The following is a 21,617-nucleotide window of genomic DNA, read 5'->3' on the forward strand; positions in this document are numbered from 1 at the left end:
AATATAGAAAATATTTCTAAATGAAACAGCTCAATCCTAATCCTTCAGCTGATACTAACTGGCATTAAAAGTCAAACTTTAATATTTTGGTCAAGTTTGGGGGGAAAAGGACAACAAGCATGCATTTCCATGACATTTTTCGTATTCTGGAACAATTAAGCCCAAAGACTAATTCCTATTCTTTTATTATCAAAATTAACATAAAGTAGTCAAATAATAAGAGCAGAATCTTGTCCTATACTCACGATTTTGAATGCTTGAAATTATAAGAAAACATGCAAATGCATGTTGGGGAAATTGCAAAATTGGACTCCCATACCAGTTAGTACCAACTAAAGGATTAGGATTTAGTTGTTTTATTTGGTAAAATTCATCTTTGTGCTGTTTTTTTTTATAGAATCAGGAGTATGTCCCATCAGGCCTCAAGTGTAACATGACCATATAACGAGATCCAGGTTTTTCGTTAAGGTAAAGGAAAAAGTAAAGGAGTCGAACCTGTATTTTACAGGATGGACGCCAGACTGCCCATCTCTCTTTCGTTAGCGATTAGGTCAGACTCCACTATGAAATGTTGCTGTGGGGGATTGCCACACCTTCTCCACAGTGAGTCTGTTACCTTCCCATTTAAGAAGGCTGGTAACCATTTATACACCTGGGTGGAGAAGAGTAATTGAAATAAAGTGTCTTACTCAATGGCACAACACGATGGCCCACTGGGGCTTGAACCTGCAACCTTCTGATTATGAGTCGGAGCCGGTTCAGCTTGGCCACCGTGTTCCCCTCTTTGTTAACATATCTATACAAGCGCTAGAATGACATAGAGATTTTCTCTGTTTTAACCTCATTTGTTTGGCCCGAAATTAAAAGAGGATATATTTGATAGTGAAAAACAACAATATTTGGGTCAAATAAGAATCAATTTGTAATGCAGTACTCGATCGAAGCATAATTGCTGACAGTGCGGTTCTTCTTGAAACACTCTGTACACCAATATTGGGCTATTCCATTTAAAATCCACACTACCCCTGCGGAAGATTTAGCTAAAGTCTTCCACAGAGGGAGTATGAGTTTCGAATTGAATAGATAATTGGGTAGCATCCATTTGAAATACTCACTCCAGTTGTGGAAGATAAAGGTAAAGCCATAATACAGGGGGAGTTTCAAAATGATTAACCATGACCAATTACATTTGAAAAACATACTCCCCTATATGGAACATATTTCCAAAATCTTCCACAGGGGTAGTGAGGATTTCAACTGGAATAGCCCATTTATCAAGGACTTGACAAGCAGTTTGGACATAGCTGCCATATGAGGTAAGCTAACTTATTGGGGTTCTGTTCCACAAGTTGGGGACAAAATCTATCATAAGCACCATATTGACAAAATGACACAAATAAAACACACTCACACATCAGAGATATAAGTTCAAAAAAGTATCATGGTTGTTTTACTTGTCGTGCACATCTATGAGGTTATACACAAACCAGTTGATAATGAATATTCATTGGGTCGCTTGGCAGTGAAACAATATAATTAGCATAAGTAATTTCCTATTTTGCCCATTTTCATCATAATTTTGTTTCATTTTTTCAAGTTTTCTCAGAGGTTATCTCATCAATAAATAAAACTATGCTACACTCTGTGAAAAATTAAAAGATGCAACAAAGATTATGAATAAGGCTACATGGCTGTATTGTACAACTTCAAAATGATCTTGTAAGTGTTTATGAAAATAAGTTTTTGAGATATTTCTAAAGAAATACAACAATTTTCTCAGAGTTACATTTCTGGTAATTTTGATGCAGTACAATGCAACCTTTTCTATTAAACAAATTAGCAATACATAGTTAATAAAACAATCCAGCGTAATTAATAAGGGTATTCAATCATATGACACTAGGATCCACAACATGCTCATCTAACAGGGCACAGTTCTTTAACCCCAATACATTTGTACAGTCATTGAATGACCTTTGAAAATTTGAGTACAAAAACTCATACTCTGCAACTAGAAGTCAAATTTTGCACTATAATTGTTTAATTGAGGTTATTGAATCATGCCATTGGGATGAGGCTATTGTGGTCCATAGTGTGACCATAAAGTCATCTCTCAGCTCACAACAAACAGGCGATTATTATTCTATTACATCCTTAAGCCATATTACACTTAAAATAGCATCATCTCAGGTCTCAGTTCCAATATCTACTAACAAAGATATCAAGAACTTTGCCTCCATCTGGGTAACATCATACCCAAATGCTGAATTAGCAAGTTTTAACCCTGATGAATCATGGTTAGTATCTGAACTTTGCACTGTGACCTTATGATGCGAAAGTTAGTCTTAGATATATCACATTTCTTTCCTGATTTAAGCTGAGACTTTCTGGCCTGTCAATACCAGCCTGGCCAACAGGCCACTGGCATTAGATTTACACATCTACCCTTACATCAAGTGACAAGAATTTGTACATACATGCACAGCACTTCAAACAGGCTTATAATAAGCCATAGGCTTATAATAAGCCATAGGTATCTATCTTCCTGAGAAGCATATAAAGGGATAATGAATACTTTTACACAATTTTCCCAACACTATGATTCCAAAACATGCCATTTTAGAAGGTTAAAATTCTTTAACCTCATACTTTACAACTTGGGGGTCAACTTTGAGCTATGAAGGTCATTGAACTGTGCCATTTGACATCAGGTCATTATGGTTCATAATGCTATCAGCATACATACAAAATAATACATAATGGCAAAATTTGCCTCAATTTTGCCTCATTTCAGCATGTATCTTATGAAATAGGAGCTGCAATATCTCAAAAACTATTTAGTGTGTTGTCTTCACACTTGGAACTACTAAGTTTCAAGTCAAGCTGCTTTTTTTAAACAAACACCCTCAATTGAAAATAATCTTGAGTTTAGTAAGGAGGCAAAGATAATTACTGTACTAATTAAAATAACAAAGTAAACAAACAAAACAACAAATGCAGCTCACAATGCTCACACAGACGCATTGCACTGTGGAAATTCAATGCTGGCCAATTCCATTTCAAATTTAACCTTTGACCCGACAGTTCAGAAAAAACCAAATTGACATCATAAATTGAATTAAATATGTTTGTACTATATAATATAACTATCAACAAAAAATACAATATACACAAGTCAAATGAATATGGTAGTCGTAACTCTGCACTACACACAAAATAAATTAATTTTCGCTATTAAATGTATTGATAATACTTCTGTTATGGGATTAGCACTCGTATATGCTGTGTATTCTATCTGTTATCATTATACAGATTGGTGAAAGTTTTCCCTGATAAATATCTACATTTGCACTGCAGTTTTCTGTACAGAATAGGTGTAATCTGAGGGTGATATAAGTTTGTGAAGGAATCGTTCAGAATGTGGAAAAGCAAAGCATTTCTCTGTCTTCAATATTGCTTTGCTTTGCTTAAATTTTTGAATATATAGCTTTTATGCCAGTAGCTTTACATTATACAGTTTGCTCTTTCCAAAGTCAAAAAAATATTTGTGACACCAAGTTCACCAGTTTCAAAATCAAAATATATTGGATAGTACTCAATGCAAGAGATACTAAACAAAGTAGTAACATCACATCGTGCACATGATATTTGTGGAGTCCTGATGAAAAAACTTGGCTCAATGAATTGAATATTTTATCTGTATATTTCATTTTTAAAGCATTTTTTGTATGTTTCCACCATTCTAAACATCAGTGATAGTTTACTGCAAGAAAGATATGGGCTGTTTTGATTATGAAAGTATATACTTAAATATGCAACATGCAAATAATAAGGAACAGAAAAATATTACAAAAACAAGTTTTATGTCCTAAATACACATTCAAAATGTCAGGCTAATAGACAAAATAAATGGACATGATTTCAGAGATATCGCAAAGATAATAACATAAAATTGAATAAACATGATTTCTGTCCAGTGTTTGCGAGGGCCATTTTTTTATACAGGAATAATGTCAACTAGTTTACAAAACAAAATTCTACAAAATATATCAAAATGAAAGAAACAAAAAATGTGTACATAAATTAAGTACAAATACACATTTTATACATTACTCAAAATAGAAATAATCATCTGTAAACATCAGACATGCAAATATATTAAACATTTTCTTATTTATATTTTATAAACCAAACCCAAAAAGACAATGACATAATAATCCCATGTTTTTGTTCATAATAAACTGTATAGGCCCAATATTAGCCAATCATAGGTACTGAGAGTTAAGTGTTTCTAGTTAATAGTTCAGGCACTATTGTGATGTGATTTGCAATAAAATCAAACATAAAATAATGAGAAATGTTGATATAAAAAGTGCTAGAGTCCAACTTTCACCCCCTTACAATCAATAACCGTCATTTATCCCAATTTCAGACACCTCATTTATCAAAAATGATAACATCGGATATTTGATTGACTTAATACTAATTTGACTGTTGATTTGGTATATTTTTCTAGATTTACCATATAACTGGAAGATTATATGAAAAAAAGTTTACATAAATTGTCTCCTAATAGCTGCTGATTATCTAAAGAAACACAAACTTGAACAACATAATATTTGAAAATTCTACATGTGTGTTTCTGTTACACAAAGAACTACACTCCTCATGCATATATTATCAACTTACACATTCATCACAAAATAAATCCATCTCTTACACAGACCCTATCATTACAAGAATCTTCCTATTCAAAAAAATAGTAAATTTCTATAATTCTTCACACTTACGAATGAGGTTATATGAAAATATCATCAACAGGGATCCTGTTGAATGAGACACAGAAACAAATGCTCAGATTTGAAGAAGATAAAATTTGAATAATTCATTCTACAAACTTCAACACAACATTGCTGGATTTTCTTAATTGTCCCATGCAATTTGGCACGTGCTCTTAATAGCAAATTACAAGTTCCCTCGTTTGTTGCTATGTCCCAAACAAAACCACTCACATGCACCTGCTCCACTTTTTACCCACCCCACTAAATAGGACATTAAATGGTACATATACTACTACTTTGATATCATTGTGCTTGTCAGCAACCATGCTCACTGATTTCATTATTGTTTCATTCAATTTTGCATTTACAAGCATTATGTACAACATTCTCCAAATTGCAGTTGGTATAAAAGTTATTTATATATACAAAATATGTCAACTGTTCAAAAAAATTTCACTCGAATCGATTTCAATTCGAGACGTCTTCATAAATACTGTTTGAATACATCTACAAAATTGCTTTGTAAATAAATGAGATGAAACATCAATGTCAATCATCCCAATAATTAATTTAATTAACAATAATAAGACTTACAATCACAAATATTCGTTAGTCATGAATATTAAGTGGCACTTTATAAGATTGCATGAATAATAGTGAAAAGCTTGTGTTGATATAAAATCAGTAAAGGGCATCCTCTTTTTACGACATCAAGTAGACTTCATCCTGGAGAAAGAATGCACAGACAAAAGTATAATCAGATATAATGCAGGATCTTGCACAGGTCAGTGGCAGTATCAGGATTTCTAAGGGAGCCTTTAGGGTCTCGGATGGGGTTTAAAGAGGACATAATTGCCCCCAGACGCTGTCAGTCTTGTTTATTTAAAGGGGTGGGGCTTGTCAGGCATAAAATCGTGCCCCATGATGCATAAAACGGAATATACATACAACTATTTGTACAATTTCTGGAGTATTTTCATTTTGCCCTTTGACACTTCAATGTCTTTGTTTTATAAGGACAAATTAACAAAACTTCTCCAAAAAACATATGTGGCGGAAGCTGTGGGATGTGCCCCACCCCCTAAAAATTATAATGGAAGAAAGAATAAACCAATAATTGACCTCTGTATCTTCACATTCTTAGTCCCAAAAAACCCGTTTTGAGCCCAAATAGGGTAACATTGCAACATTATGTGCATTCTGCATGCAATTGGCCCATCAAACACCAGAATTTACCAACATTTTGGGCTAAAACTGTCTGAAATGGAACATTTTTTACACACAAATATCCCAGTAAAACTGACACAAAATTTGCTTGTCCTCCCTTAAATTTTAATGCTGCTGCTGCCACTGTTCAAAATAAAATCCAGACTTCAAATACACTAATACTGTATGATCCATTGGCGTGTCCAGGGGGGCTTTGAGTGCTGAAGTCCCTGCACTTTGTTAAAAATCATGTAAAATCAGCTGTTTTTTTACATTAAGCCCCCCGCATAATTCTGGAAGATGGGCTGAGACCCCACAGGAAAAGATCCTGGACATGCCGGTGTGATCAGAGTGAACTTTTTATCTATTTTCCCCCAAAACGTTTGAGCATATCCCATTAACAGGTGTCAACACCATAAACAAGATGCAAAATTTTTATGACTAATACTTACACATTTTTTCCACGTAATTTCCAGGGAAAGTTCCAAACATATGCGTTCTTGTTGAGGTACCCACGAACCATCCATCATCACATCTTTCCATTACTAATACAATATCACCCTCCTCCAATTCTAATTCATCATCGTTCATTGGCAAGTAGGGGTATACCGCTCTGTATCTATAAATGATAAATGCAAAGGGAGGTATGGAATCAGAATAATACTGCTCTGTATCTATAAATAACTAGATGCAAGTTACGGTCATAGACCACAAATCTAGCTGGGGCGTGTTGGTGTTTTGGAGCTATGACCTTTTGACTTGATGCAGATTGGAGCAACTTTAACACCTGACCTTTGACCTTGGATGACCTTTGCAGTTTTATACTCCCCAAATGTCAGGGATCATTTTCCGCAAGTTACAGTTCGGTCGGAGCAACTTGAAATTTGACCTGACCTTTGATCTCGGATGACCTTTACGGTTTCATACTCCCCAAGTTTCAGGGATCATTTTATGCAAGTTACAGCCTGGTCAGAGCAACTTTTAATTTGTCTTGTCCTTTGACCTCAGATGACCTGTATGGTTTCATACTCCCCAAGTGCCGGGGATTACTTTCATGTATATTTACATGCATTTCAATGGGACTTTATTTAGTGGTGTGAGCCCTGGACACAAGACACACAGATATAGCCTTATTAGTAGTACGATAAATGGAAAGGGAGTTATAGAATCAGTATAATTTTGGATTGAAACTTTTATCTATGAGGGGGACTTCCCCCACCAAAAATCTCCCTTCCCTCTGCACTTGTTACTCATCTTTTTTGGAATAGAAATCATCCACCCATGTTTAAAATTGATAAGAAATGTTACTTGTTTGGAGCATATTCTTACATTCAATGTCAAAGCTACCAGGGCCGTAGCAAGCGGGGCGGCCGGGGATGCCATGGCCTCCCCACTTTTTGAGAAATTTGTTATGTTTTTCTTTATATCTTTATTTCAATTTAGGCATATATTTGTTATTTGGCTGCCCCACATTTGTGATGGCTGCCCCACATTTGTCAACCTTACTACGGCCCTGGTCATTCCCCTTCCTATTTCCCATCTGCCCTGTCATCAGAATGCTGATCAAACATTGGTCTTGTAAATGAAGGTCAATAAACTTTGTCTATGGAGATGATGTTGTAATTGACCAAATCTCATGCCTAAACCCCGAGGCAAATTGAAACTTAACATACTGATGAATGGAAGATAATGAACAGTGTAACTACAATGAGAGTACTTACTTGTCTTGTAATTGCTGCATTAAGCCTCTTGGATCCACAATATGTACAGGCGCTGATTGAGACCCTGGACCTGCTGATTGCGTTGGTAGTTGCTGAAAAGGTTTGATAGAGAACAATATTAACACAAATAATAGAAACCAGAATGAGTTTAATTTTCCATCCAAAACATACCATATTTACACAGATAAAATCAATGATTGATGAAGTATATTTTCAAATTGTTCAGAGTTATGTGCCATTTGTTTACCCCTTGGACACTACTGGTCATCTAACAGCATTTCTGATTGGTTGATAACTTGAAATGCTCATTTCAATTGCCAATTATAAGCAGGCTTTAAACTGGTCAAACTTGCATTTGCAGATGATCTTATTAATACCCTCCTTGATTGGTTCAAAATGGGAAACAATATTCATTTTGGCCAATCGGCAGGTAATCTCATGGAGATGATCATGAATGCAGAAGTGATAAACGATCATGCAGATTGGCTGATCAACAATCATGACAAGAAGACGATTGACCAAGTGGTGATCGACCATGTAGACGGCTTGATGATCACCATGGTATACCTGAAAACTCTTGAACAATTAGGAAATTTACTTTACAACAGAAAGTATTAAAATTTTTACACTAGAAAGCCTTAAAATCCATCAAATTCACAAAATATTTTTTAGGTGTGTATAAACTCTTGTTATTAAGGTATCTTTGAAGTATTACACCAATTAGGGGTACAATATTGATTGTCTGCGATATGCCATTTAGGGTGCATTTCAGAGGTGGTTGGACGAGGGTGAGTAGCACTTTTGTCACTTTTGACACCCCTCATACTGGGTAAAATTACTTGCTGCTGAAACAAACAAACAAACAAATAAACAAACAAACAAGCAAACAAACCAGGCCTACCTTTGTGGGTGTTATCCTTGCATCAGGTACAGCTGATATTGAATACGAGTCTTTGTCCCACGTCGATCTTGGTTTATTACTAGCATTAATAGATGGTGAGCCGTACTGGTTACTAGCATTAATAGACGGTGAACCCATCATTGAAGGGTACTGGTTACTAGCATTAATAGATGGTGAGCCCATGAGTGATGGGTACTGGTAGGGATCCTGGCTCATACTGCCCCCTCCTCCTATTCGGCTGTGTGTGGGGGTGGAGTTGACGGGTGGGGAGTGTAGGGGGGGGCTCTTGGAGGCAGGAGATGTAATTGCTGTAATGATAAAAATAGATGGAGCAAATTTAGAAAAATACTTCAACATCAATTTTAAGTTCCAAATCATGTCAAAATAGAATATAAAGAAAGTGAATAGAGGAGGTCAAATAGATCCACCTCAGGATCTTTACACATTAAAGCCATATTATAACATTTGCAGAGGAGGACGCCCTCACCGATTTTTAAAAATTCATTTTTTAGACGATTATATTGTACTTCATTAAACCAATATACCCTGCAAAAATCAAGACTCTAGGTGCTGTAGTTTTGTCAAAATCTGCCGATTTTGAATAAAACGATAGAACCGGTGTTTTATTATTACGATGGAATTATTAGTCGAACGCATACACGATGTTCATAACACACCGTATGTACACGGCGTACGGGACGGTGATCTACATAACAAAGGGTCATACCATAACATGACCGAAGGAGTGGTATGTATTGGCAACATATGCGCTGGTAGTAAATAAAAGTGTGGGTGCTCAAGCACCTTGAGAAGTGAGAACCCATGGTTAAATGGGCCCTGCTTTGGCTGCTTCTACTGTTTATACCAGAGGTTCTCAATTTTGCTTGAGGGCCTCAAGAGGGCCAAACACATTTCAAAGATTTGTGTTTGAGGGCCAAATACACCTTGGTTTGCTATGTTTACTGTACATTTCAGAGCTGCTTTGAACCACTATGGTTCACAGGCTGGATATGGCTTGTGGGCTGCCTATTTATAACCCTGGTTTATACTACCGTCATTTTGTATTATTCCTGGACCACTGTAGATCATATCCTGATGGGAATAACTTAAGATTAAACACTGCCAAAATGTTCCATATTAGTTTGCACTTTACTTGAATGACTGTATATTGTTACACTTACTCTTGACTTAAAGTTATATGCACCAGACAATGCCCACCCATAAATTGATAGCAATCCAGACATTGCCCACCCCTAGCCTGATCTAAAGGTTACCTCATATAACCTGTATGAAATGTTCAGAATAGCTACAATCACAGCTTCAAATTATCAAGTATAATTACTTGCAATTACTGGTGCAATTACTAGTTGCTAAAAAACACACTTGCGACCTACTTGAAAGAGTCCAATTCCAAATTGCGGCAAATGTCATGGAAAGATATGCTGTTATTGTCAGGTGGACAAATAACAAGTTTGTTTCCAGATTCATTTTATTTATGGAGAGCAATTTGATTGCGGGTCCATTTCTTTTAATTAAACAATCCACAAAAAGTGATATTATCATGCCAGAATTTCAGAGTAAAATTTATCACCAATCGTTTGCTTGATATATTTAGTTGATTGATAAGCAAACCAGTATTGCCGAACTGATAATAATATATTTCTAAAGAGAAGTTTTCTTAATTACTTTTTTTGGTTACAGGTTAATAAACCAAACCCTTATCCTAAACTTCATTCTAACCTAACCTAAGCAGGGCGGCGCCAGGAATTTTTTTTCCGGAGAGGGGGGCATTGAGGGGGCAAATTGAAATTCAGGGGTGGGTGGGGCAAAATCAACAAATTTTCGAAATGTTGGGTTTTTACTGGGAGAAACAGTTCTAACTGTTCCCCCCGTGGCGCCGCCACTGAACCTAAGCCTAATTCCTACCCTAACACTAACCCTAAACATAATCCTGACTCTAATCCTAACTCTGACCCTAACCCCACCCTAACCCTAATGCTAACCCTAACTATAACTTTATCCTTAACTCTAAATCCCCTTTTCAGACTAATGACCCCTCGGACAGTGGACAGTTCCCACCTTTTCAACTTAATTGAACAAAATTGTTACAGATTTAAGGCAAATTTGACCATATATTCCAAGACAAAGTACAAACAAATAACACATATCCGTAAATGACACATCTTTTTTTCAGCCTAATCGAAGTCAGTAGGCAACATCACAGGCAGCTCACATGATTAACAAAATATGTTACACTTGGATAATGTTTCATACATAGGTGGCCAGACGTCTTTGTGTGTCTATTATCTTCAAAATACTCACGCCTGGCCACAGCTGGACATGAACATGTATTTATTTAAGTCTTCAAAATTTCTTGGGAATTTGTTGAACACTGTTTCATGATATTCAACTATGAGGTAAAGTAAACTTTTGCTACCATAAGTATTATGCAAACACTTTTAAGGATCAAGTTTTTAAATAATTGTAATTTTAAATTTTAAACACAAGCAATAGCTAAAAGTATATTTCAGAACATTATGTCAGTTTAAGCACAGATCCTGGAACTGTGGTTTAAGTCACTATATTATTTTTATTTTAATTTTTAATTTCATATATTTTAAATTCATATTTTGTATATCGATAAGTTTGGTAGTTTTTACAAATGCTGTATTATTTTCATTATTATGTCTATTATGTATTCAGCGCCTAGAGGCCGCTTTGTGTGCAATAGTGAGCTTTTAATAAATTTCTTCTTCTTATTATTATTATTATTTCAGTTTCATCCTCAAAATTAGTAGCTATCAAATGTTGCCCAGGAGTAGAGCTTACCAAGGAGCATCATTCAATCAAATTTAATTTGCTATCACATTTTGTGTCTTTTGCTGGTGTAAACAGTCAGTTCAATTGAATGCATGTCTGCTGAATAAACATTAAAGTTGATTTCAAATTTTAGATTACAGTGGCATAGTGTCATAGGGGCGGGGGGGGGCAATCGATCTGAAATTTGTAAAAATCCCATAGAAAAATTGCCAAAAAATGGCTTGTGCCCCCCCCATCAGATCCGGTCCCCCCCCCAATCATGGTCAGTGCCCCCCCATGTGATGACCCATGCTATGCCACTGGGGGCATGGGTGAAGTTGCTCCCTTTGTCTTGAAATACCGGGACAAAATTGACCAACATTTTAAATTTTCATCTTCTATTCATCCCTGTTTTAAACCATAAACGGTGATCATTTTAGCATAAATTTGGTGAATTTTTGTATGCGTTGCACACATTTCTCTCAGTTAAGTCACAATGGTACTAAGTTAGCAGGATGATTTGGCAAATTTTGCTCAGTATTCCAATTGCTCAGTATCATGCACGATAACTGAAAGAATATCTATATATACATGTAGAAGATCTGTGGTCTATGCTTTAAGATAGTGGTATGATCCCTGTAGTCATATATAATTGTGTGGTTTTTGATTCAATAGAGATGTTATTTATAATATAACATATGTTGTCATATCTCTGCAGGTTTTGAAATCCCACTTATAACAACATCAACATTGAATAATATCATCCAAAATAGTACAATTTCCAATGGCAGAATTCAATAACCTTCATTTAAAACACATAGCTCAAAATTTGACCAAAAGTTTTTGGAGTATGAGATGTATACCCAGCACATTCTAAAGGTCATTCTATGAGCATGCATACATGTTGGGGTTAAGGAACTGTGACTCCTGATAGATGAGCATGAATAAGATCCTGGTGTAGGGGTCTTTTGCTGACCTACATCTCGTCAATTTCAACTACATGTCTACAACATCTCTAAAATAGTACGCTGATGCTCCTATAGCAGAATTCAATCTTTACTTATTTCCCTTTTAATATTCCTTGCTGTTTTTAGGCTTTGTTTTTTGTACATTTTTCTATTTAAGGAACTGAGTGCAGGTCACTTAGCAGTATTTGCACACAAATATTGAGACAAATAAAGCTGACACACAAGATGAATGATATGGATTTAATAAAGAAGATCCCAAGACTTGATATATAGGTGTCATTGCCAGTTGCCATCTCTTGTGCATGATTTTTCTTGGGATGGGGAAAATCTCGCAAAACTTTTGTTCTGATATAGTATTGGAATTAACTCAAGAACCGCAAGATCTATGGAAATATAAATGCAATTATTGACTTCCTTGAGGCATTTCTTATACAATACAAAAATATAATGTATATTCATATTAAGAAATACACTGCGGTTTTTAGGATAAAACTGGAAAATAATACTCCCGACATTTGACCTGCCTCAGATAAAAAATTATTATTTGTCGTACAATTATTTTAACACAGAAAATAGGACTTTGTACTTTTCAAATCAATAGTTTTTGACAACATATATATTTTCAGTCATGATATTGATAATAGAGGATTGTTTGACTTGGTAGTAGAATCCAAAATTTGATGAACCCTACATGGATACAGGAATGGGAACAAACTTAGCCTAGTAGTAGGTCCTCCATGAGGGTGTCAAATAATATGTCACAAAATATGACACACATATTCTGCTTCAATCTGACATCTATACTACAAAAACGCAGCGGGAGCAGGAAGATTAACTGTAAGGAGTCTTCAGCTGTCTGGATTCATAAATAAATTTTCAAAATGGCTGCCTGTTTCCATGGAAACCATAATAATTGGCTATTTGTTAAAGGATTGATTAGATATCATAAGTGAAACGTTTCGCTTAATTTTAATCTTGGATTAGTTAAAACTTTGTTATTAAACTGGAAAACTTTGATAAACTTGAGTGATAAGATTTTGGATTTTTAACACAAAGAATGGGTTAAAAGGAAAACTTATAGCAGTATCTAGAGCAGTATGGAACAGCTGAATGTGCGGGATGTCATTTGTATCTCGGTAGGTAGGTTTAGGTCCAGGAGGCCATGCGTGACAGTTGTAACAGCTTATCTAGAAAAGACATGGAGGTATTGCATGGTTTTCAACATCAAATCTTGCCTGATGATTGCAAAGTCATACCACTCTAAAATGGATGCCTGAGTGTGCACCATATTGAAATACGCATCTGGGCAAAATAAATTGATAATTGTAATTTTTTTTTTTGTGCAATTTGCAAACTTATTGCAGTATCTTTACATCTTTTGTCAGGATATGGTTTCAGCAGAGAAACGATTATCATTCTACTTCTTATACTATCATTTACATAATATGATAATTTGACAGACAAGGACTGGAAATTATATAACTGTCTTTTTCCTATACATATAACTATAAAGGGAGAAAAATGTTTTTATGATTCCATTTTTCATGCAACCTTTGTCCAAATGATCTTGGGCATTTTATCTTGTTATGTTATTTATCAATATTAGTGCAATCTAACTGATTAGCTTTTTGCTACGGGTCACTTTTCATCTTTTGATGGTGCCATCAGACTCTGAATTCTATGCTCTATAAAATAAAACCTAGTATATGTATCAGTGATTAGGATATAACATAGCTTTAACATTTTTGCTATCAGAAGAGTGGAATAACAATCAGCGGGCAAATGTCACCAAACTATTTTAATACCTTGGTGAAAGGGAAGTGTAAAGCAATCATGATGTCAAACTTCATCTATATAATATTCCTGAAGTGTAAAATGTCACAACCAATTCTAACGCTGTGACTGTTGGGGGTGTTACGTCATAAAGTACATAAGTGCTTTGATGGAATGCAAATTCTAGTTGCTAGGTGCATGGGCATTTCACTTACAGATTTATCTTGGAATGAAGAACAAAATAAAATATAAAATTTGGGTTACTCCTTCATGTAATTTTACACGAAATTAGGTTTAAGGTTAAGGTTAGGATTAGGGTTAGTTTAGGGTTAGGATTAGGGTTAGGATTAGTTTACACGAAATAATTACATGAGGGATCAACCAAAATTTGCTAATAAGCCCAATCGGCATTGGAAGTTTGCAATGCATTGTAGGACAGTTTTGGCAGTTTTAGGACACTTTGTCCTTTGACCTTTCATAAAATTCAGAAATATTGGGTTTTTGTACGTACAAAATATAATCTAAAATGTTTTACAATATTTAAAACAAACATTAAAAATATTAGTGTTTTATAAATTAATTATTTGGTATTTTTAATGATCAAAATTGTGACAATAATAAGAAAATTAATAATAATTACGTAAATTTTCCCGACATGTCAGAGGTCAAAGTGTCCCAAAACTGCTCTCAAAAACCGGAAGTTAGAATGGCGATTGGGCTTATTTACTGAACAGGCTATAAGAATCAATCAAAGAAAAAGTCACTGGTAAATTATCTTTTTGATTAAAACAAATTAAATTTGTTCATATTGAAATACTTTTGAAGTTTTCCAGAAAATTGCTGACCTAATTTTTCCACATAAAACTGACCAAATGTTCAAACAAATGTGTTATATTTCAACATCCTAATCTTTAATTTGGTCCTTATAGGAACATAACCTCTCTTGTCTCTCTCCACCCAGGTGTATAAATGGGTATTGGCATAATACTCACCATCAAAGTTATGTAATAATCGGATTAACTACCATAGCAATAGATTAATACAATTTTTGAATAGATTGCCCTACACTACAAGCAGGATGCACTCATCACCTGTGCATGTCTGCAATCATAGATTGAATACAATACCGCTCTTTTCAAAGATACTAATCTTACAGGTGCGAGTGATTAGCATTTCTTTGAGATCTATGGTTCAATGCATAGGTACCACGTGAACATTGTAGTGCAGGGCGATCTGTTCAAAAACTGTATTTATCTATCACTTCGACAACAAATAGTCCTGAGAAGGTAAAACAGACTCCTTGTGTGTTAGGAGTGACAAACTCCTCACAACAAGTTATTTCAGTGGAAACGCAAAGGAAACAGATTTTGGCATTTTGGCACGTGAGTACTGCTCTGGTATGACTTAACCCTGCCCTTACTCCACCTATATGATTTGCGTAGGAGTACTAAATTACAGCCTACTACAGAGACAATAATTTAATTCAATTTGTTTAATATTGATATCAAATTGTCTTAATTTGGATTGTTGAACTTTAAAACTAAACAAATTTATATAATAAAATTACAAAATTTTGCTTTACGTAAAGTAGCTGACCATGGTGGGCCAAGGTACCCCATACACCACTTAGCATCATTTAGCTCAGGGATGATGCTCTGTACAGTACAGAGGCAATACTCTGGAATACTGCTGCCAAAAAAAGTATCCCAACTATAGCAGACCAAAAAATATTGAAAAGTAACGCCAAAGTTTTAAGTTGTGATCTTCACAAATATGTGAAAGTATTTAGGTTGAACGTCTTTGATCAGATTACAAACTGACTAATTTTGCAAAAACTGTTTGATTTTACATCAAAATCAATAAAATTATGATGAAAGTATCATACTAGGGAATATACCATAAAACTATGTTTCAAGCTTGTGATACCAATTCCACTGATTGGAGTATTGGGCCGGGGTATTGGGTACCACCCAATACTACTAAGCACATTCTGAATCTCAGCCATCGCTTCCACAGTGACATGGTGGACACCTAACTTCTAAAAAAATGTTTTCACTACCTGCCCTGTGTTAAGTGACCAAACCAACACTCTCCTATCAAAACATTGAAAACAAATTATTGCTGATAGCCTGGGCGAGAATCTTCTTTCATAAATATGATGTCAGACATTCAACACCTAGTAGGCCAGCTAGCTTGACTAGCTGATGACATTTAACTGTTAAATGGTCATCCTTAAAACATTGCCTGCAGAAGCCATGCACAGAATAAATTTTGCTTTGTTATAAGTTCAAATATTCTAGTATATCTTACATAAAACTTCATTTATATGAGCAACATTTCCTTCCAATTCCAACCATCTAAATTTCGCTGGTACAAAATACTTAAATTCCTCCTTTTAAGTCTCATTTTCAAAAGTCAGCTGCTTATTTCACAAAAATTCCCTGCTAAATTAAAAGTAAAGTCTCCTCTCAAGGAATAGAACACATACTAGGCATGTTGGTACCAATCTTAATGCATTTTATTTTTAAGCTAATTGTTATGAAAATATCAGATCAAGCATTTTGTATATTTTCCTGTGCACACAATATCAGCATGGCAAGGGTTTTACCATCATCTCACTAGGAGTCATAATAGCCTCATTTCTAGCGGCATGGTTCATTCTACCCCATTTAACAATCAAGTTCAAAATTTGACCTGAAGTTCTTGAGTATGAGTTTTATGCTCAATCCAATCAAAGGTCATTTAATGTATATACAAACATTTTAGGGTTAAAGAATCGTGCCTGGATAGATGAGAATGTTTGTGATATAAGCATCATCAGATGGCACAATATGGCAATTGTAACAAACCAATGTGTATTGCTTACATGCATGTGATAGATGCATCCATGGACACAATAATAGTATTGGCTTACTCAGATTTACCCTAATTCAATTTTCAGAGTTGTTTGCAGACCTATGGTATTTCATGTTAAATAATAATAATAATAAATAAATTTCGGATTTTATATAGCGCAATTTTCAAGAGGATTCAAAGCGCTGTAATTTCGCTGCGTGGTGAATCATCACAATCATATCGCATCAACTAGGCTGGTTGCAGCCGAACCTGGTGCAAACCTATCCGCACTTAGATTGTAACACCCACCCATTTTCTGCAGCTCCCCAAATTCCATTGGGTGAAGGAAGTTTTTGATAACCAAACAACTAATCACCGATTTTGAAAGCAGGAGGAAACCGGAGATCCCGGAGAAAACCTGCGAGAGCGAGCATGGATCGGGACAAACCAAGTGCACACACAGGCCTTGGGCACGGCCGGGGCTTGAACCTGGGACCTAAGTGCTGCAAGGCGAGGGAACTACCGCTGCGCCAACTCTGTTCCCACCTATGCTATTTTCAACACAAAGTAATTAGAAAAAGCAAACTTTGTCCCAATGTTTGAGCACAATAGTATGTTTTATGTATTTGCTGTTACTGATTTCATTTTGGGACCAAACGTTCAATGAAGTCCTATAAACAAAAATGCTTTCATTAGGAGACTGACCCCTCCAATTCCTGTAACACAAGTATCATTGAAAATTTCAACCCTAAAAGATCAACTGTGACCAATATTTTTACTAGTTTTTGTGATCGGACTTTTTGACCTCTCTCACCCCTTAACGAAAGGATTTTTGTTTATAAGACAATATCGAACTGTTGGTTTATTGCCTTAATAATTGTCTATCATGTGCTGAACATCCTTCACAATAAGTTGGGACTAAGTTGAGATTTGTTCATTGCTGACAACAATTAAATTGAAAAGCACAGTATTGGACATGAATAGACAATTAATGGCAACTTCATCTGTATCTCATTATCCTAGTCCTGAATTCTAGGAATAATTTATTCTCACTTGTCAATGTCCAGCTAATGGCTATTTCACAATGTGTGTCACAGCTGAAAGGCTTTTGAGACTAAGAATCTTTCTCTTAAAGGTCCGTAACCCTATCAACAGCATCATAATCCCCCCCCCCATTTTTCTCATTGTTGATGAGTTTTTGGTATCATATCATATAATATATATAATATTTCTCTCATTACCTAAAATTTGATGCTCCAAATCCATGCATTTCCGACAAAATCGTGAAAAAACAACCCATTTGTGGTTACCGAAATTGTAATACTGGGCACGCCAAGGAATGGAAATTAGGCTCAGATATGTTATGATATGTACTTAAAATTTCATCACTGAATACCGTAAATACCACCAGGGGGGATTTTTCCACCAAAATATTTTTCTTTCTCCTGCAGTAAAAAACCCAAAATTATAAAATTTCCACTTTTTGGGGGCAATTTTGAAAATTGGTAGATTTTGCACCACCCCTGAAATTCACTTTGCACTCCCCAAATACAAATTCCTGGTGCCGCCACTGCAAATAATATGAGTCAAATGTTACAAGTAAAATGTTTGTAATATTCAAATAAATCTTTTGACCATTTTTTACTTGCAACAGCTTGATTTCATTATTAAATGCTAATATAAGTTGAATTTATTTTACAAATGACATCAAAGATCAGTGGTCTCCCATTGCATGGTAGAAAACAAAATTAAACAAAGTTAAGAGAGCTTGACGAAAACATCGAAGAAGATCCCTGTTGACTTATCTTGCAGGGCAAACTAAATGTCAAGCCATGGTTAGTACAAGCAGTAAACTACATCCATATTATGTAGCTATAGGTTGTTCTCTAACAAACTATGGTTGGCATTCCAAGAATGTCAAGTATCTACCAGAATAGGTTAACTGATGTATTGACAATAGAGGGGGTGAGACACAGTTATAGAGTAAGGTGAATATTTTGTCAAGCTCCAAAAAATGCTGTGCCATACAAAGTTATTGAGGGCAGCATAAACATGATTCCGCAGATGTGTGTTTATCCGTCTGTCTGTCTGCGAGTGTTGGTAATTTGCCTCAAATGTTTACACGTTTCCAGTGCACTTGATGGAACTGCCAAAAACTTATGGTAGACTATTATAGCTTTGTAGTTCACTGACCGCAGACAAATTCAAGTTACCTTAAAATTGGCACTGAATGTGGTAAGTTACATAATTGGAACTTGTTTTTTGTTACAATCATCACATCATATGCTCTTTTGCTTTGAGAGCTGCTGAGGTGTTGCTGCAGACAAACCCAGCAGACACAACATATTTTACACAAAACTTTTATATGTTGGGTTACATTTCTAAAATGTTTACATTCATAAATAACATTCATATATCATTTGTGAAAACTTGAGGACAAATATAATCTTACTTAAAAACAAAATGGAAGAAATGAAGAAATGGTTTGACAAAAATATTTTGCAATATATTTTGCCAACATTTTAGAAATATTGTTTTAATGTTTTTTCATATAAAACATTTTGCCAACATTTTAGAAATATAATATGTTTTTTCATATGAAACATTTTATAAATGTATTTATGACCTTTGCTGGGAAGAAGAATCTTGAGCATAGTTTAATAGATAAATGTGTAAGCCATCAACACACCATTTTTGTGGCAGTCAACTAGGAAGTATTAATATGTTGAATATAAGAATTATTTTAGTTTTCAAATATTTCATCGTTTTTTTAGGAAACAAGCACTAGGATCTCAAACATGTCCATCTCTAAGGTGCACAGTCCCTTAACCTCCATAGATTTCTACATTAACACTATGACCTTTCTATGTGTTGAGTACAAAAACTCATCCTCCAAAACTTGAGGTCAACCTTTGACCTTTGACCTATGAGGTTACAGAATTTTACTACTGGAGATGAGACTGTAGCTCATAGTGAGGTGAGTGTCTGAGTGATAGGAAATGCTCACATGCAAGCATTGAACCATCTTAATAGCATTGACTGTGACTGGTTACTATACAAGTGTCAGATGTGAAGAACCCATGTGTGCTATCATGTCATTATGTATACTTTGATCAGCTCGTAATAGGCGGGATTGTTAGGCTTTTACCACTACGCCGAAAAGTAGACCCATGTTATTAGTTGACCTGTCCGGTCTTTATTTTGTGTGTTAAAGAAAGTAGATAAATTATAAGACTTGCATTAATATTTTGTGATGCTTCTGGAGAGGTGTGACACGAAAATTCTCAAAATAAAATATTTTGTTATTAATCCGCGATGTTGTAAGGCCTGCCGATTACGAGCTGATCAAAGTATTGTGACTCATCTAAACATCACTGACTATTGTAATGATTGGTTAGTAAATGTCAGATGTGAACAACCTGGAGTGTCTGCCATCAGATGATATAGAGCACACTTTCACCTTTGCCTTGGCACTGATGGCATAAGGCATGTAATTGGAAAGGTAAAGGATCCTTGAGTAAAGGTATAACATGACAACAATTACAAAGAGGAACCAGCAGGAACAGACTGAGGAATATGATATTGGCACACTCCCGGTCACACTTTCAATGTGTTCAATATCAATTGCTTCCACCTTCCCCTGCACAATACAATGCTGAGCAAAGCAATGTCGGAAGCAGACCTGCATGAAACACTGATTAATTGGGGGTTTCATACAGAGGGATTATCTGCTTCAATGGGAGACTTGTGAAATACAGGATTGTGATTCAGTGTTCATTTGTAAACAAATATACAAGAGTAAAACTTTGTTTTTTCATTTATTGAGGTTCCAATGTTAATGCAAGAGAGATTAGCACTCTGCAATGAAATTTTCAGTGACTCAAGACAAGCGGTATGTTATTTATGATAAGAAAAGAGGTACCACTAGAATGTACCTCATTTCTTATAATGAACCACTTGTCTTGAATCACTGAAATTTCAGTGAAGTAATTGGATTCCTTGCCCTATAGTATACATAACTTTTGTTACCAGTGTGTAGTTATTTTGTGAGAAAAATGCAAAATTAGTCACAAAATTTATCAGGGGGTGTAGTACCACCCCGGGGCCACTCATGTATAAAAGTTGTAAGCATCCGCATGAATTGACTTTCCAAAATGACCCTAAGCTAGGATGTCGAAAATTTGTCAAACTAACCCTAAACAAGGATTTTACTCAAATAAAAATACCCTAAGCGAGGAATTTGTTTGAAATTTACCCCTAAACAAGGACAGACAATACAAAAACACCGTAAGTGAGGAATTGGTTTGAAATTTGCCCTTATTCATTGCGTGTGTCGGTAGAGTGCCATTCAGTGACAGTGATGATATCGGTAAGCTTAAAATTGGCGCTGTTGAAGTCGGCTCCGATTTTTTTTTTTTTGGTTGGTAAAATTGCTCAGAAACCACTCTTTTGTGCTGAATAACTTGATAAATATGTCACCACAAATGTCCGTTAATTGGGTAATTTTAGAAAAACTACTTAAAAAAACACCCCTTCTTTTAGTAAAATGAGTGTTTTGAGACCCTAATCGCGGATCCACATGGATCCTCGCTTTTGCTTTTCAAAACAACCCTAAATCCGCGTTTTCTTTCAC

At 35.3% G+C, this 21,617-nt stretch overlaps 1 protein-coding gene across 1 annotated transcript in view; it reads right to left on the reverse strand.

Annotated features, from left to right (window-relative positions):
* Positions 1 to 1,423: 1,423 nt before the first annotated feature.
* The window catches only part of LOC140170738 (uncharacterized), a 248,356-nt gene continuing 228,162 nt past the window's right edge, over positions 1,424 to 21,617 (reverse strand). Inside the window, 4 exon segments of the mRNA XM_072193968.1 lie at positions 1,424 to 5,507; positions 6,440 to 6,606; positions 7,709 to 7,800; positions 8,610 to 8,917. Of these exon segments, the coding sequence (XP_072050069.1) occupies positions 5,506 to 5,507; positions 6,440 to 6,606; positions 7,709 to 7,800; positions 8,610 to 8,917 (569 nt within the window). The 3' untranslated portion in view covers positions 1,424 to 5,505.

Source organism: Amphiura filiformis, chromosome 15 (genome assembly GCF_039555335.1).
Source record: "Amphiura filiformis chromosome 15, Afil_fr2py, whole genome shotgun sequence".
NCBI classification, from domain to species: domain Eukaryota; kingdom Metazoa; phylum Echinodermata; class Ophiuroidea; order Amphilepidida; family Amphiuridae; genus Amphiura; species Amphiura filiformis.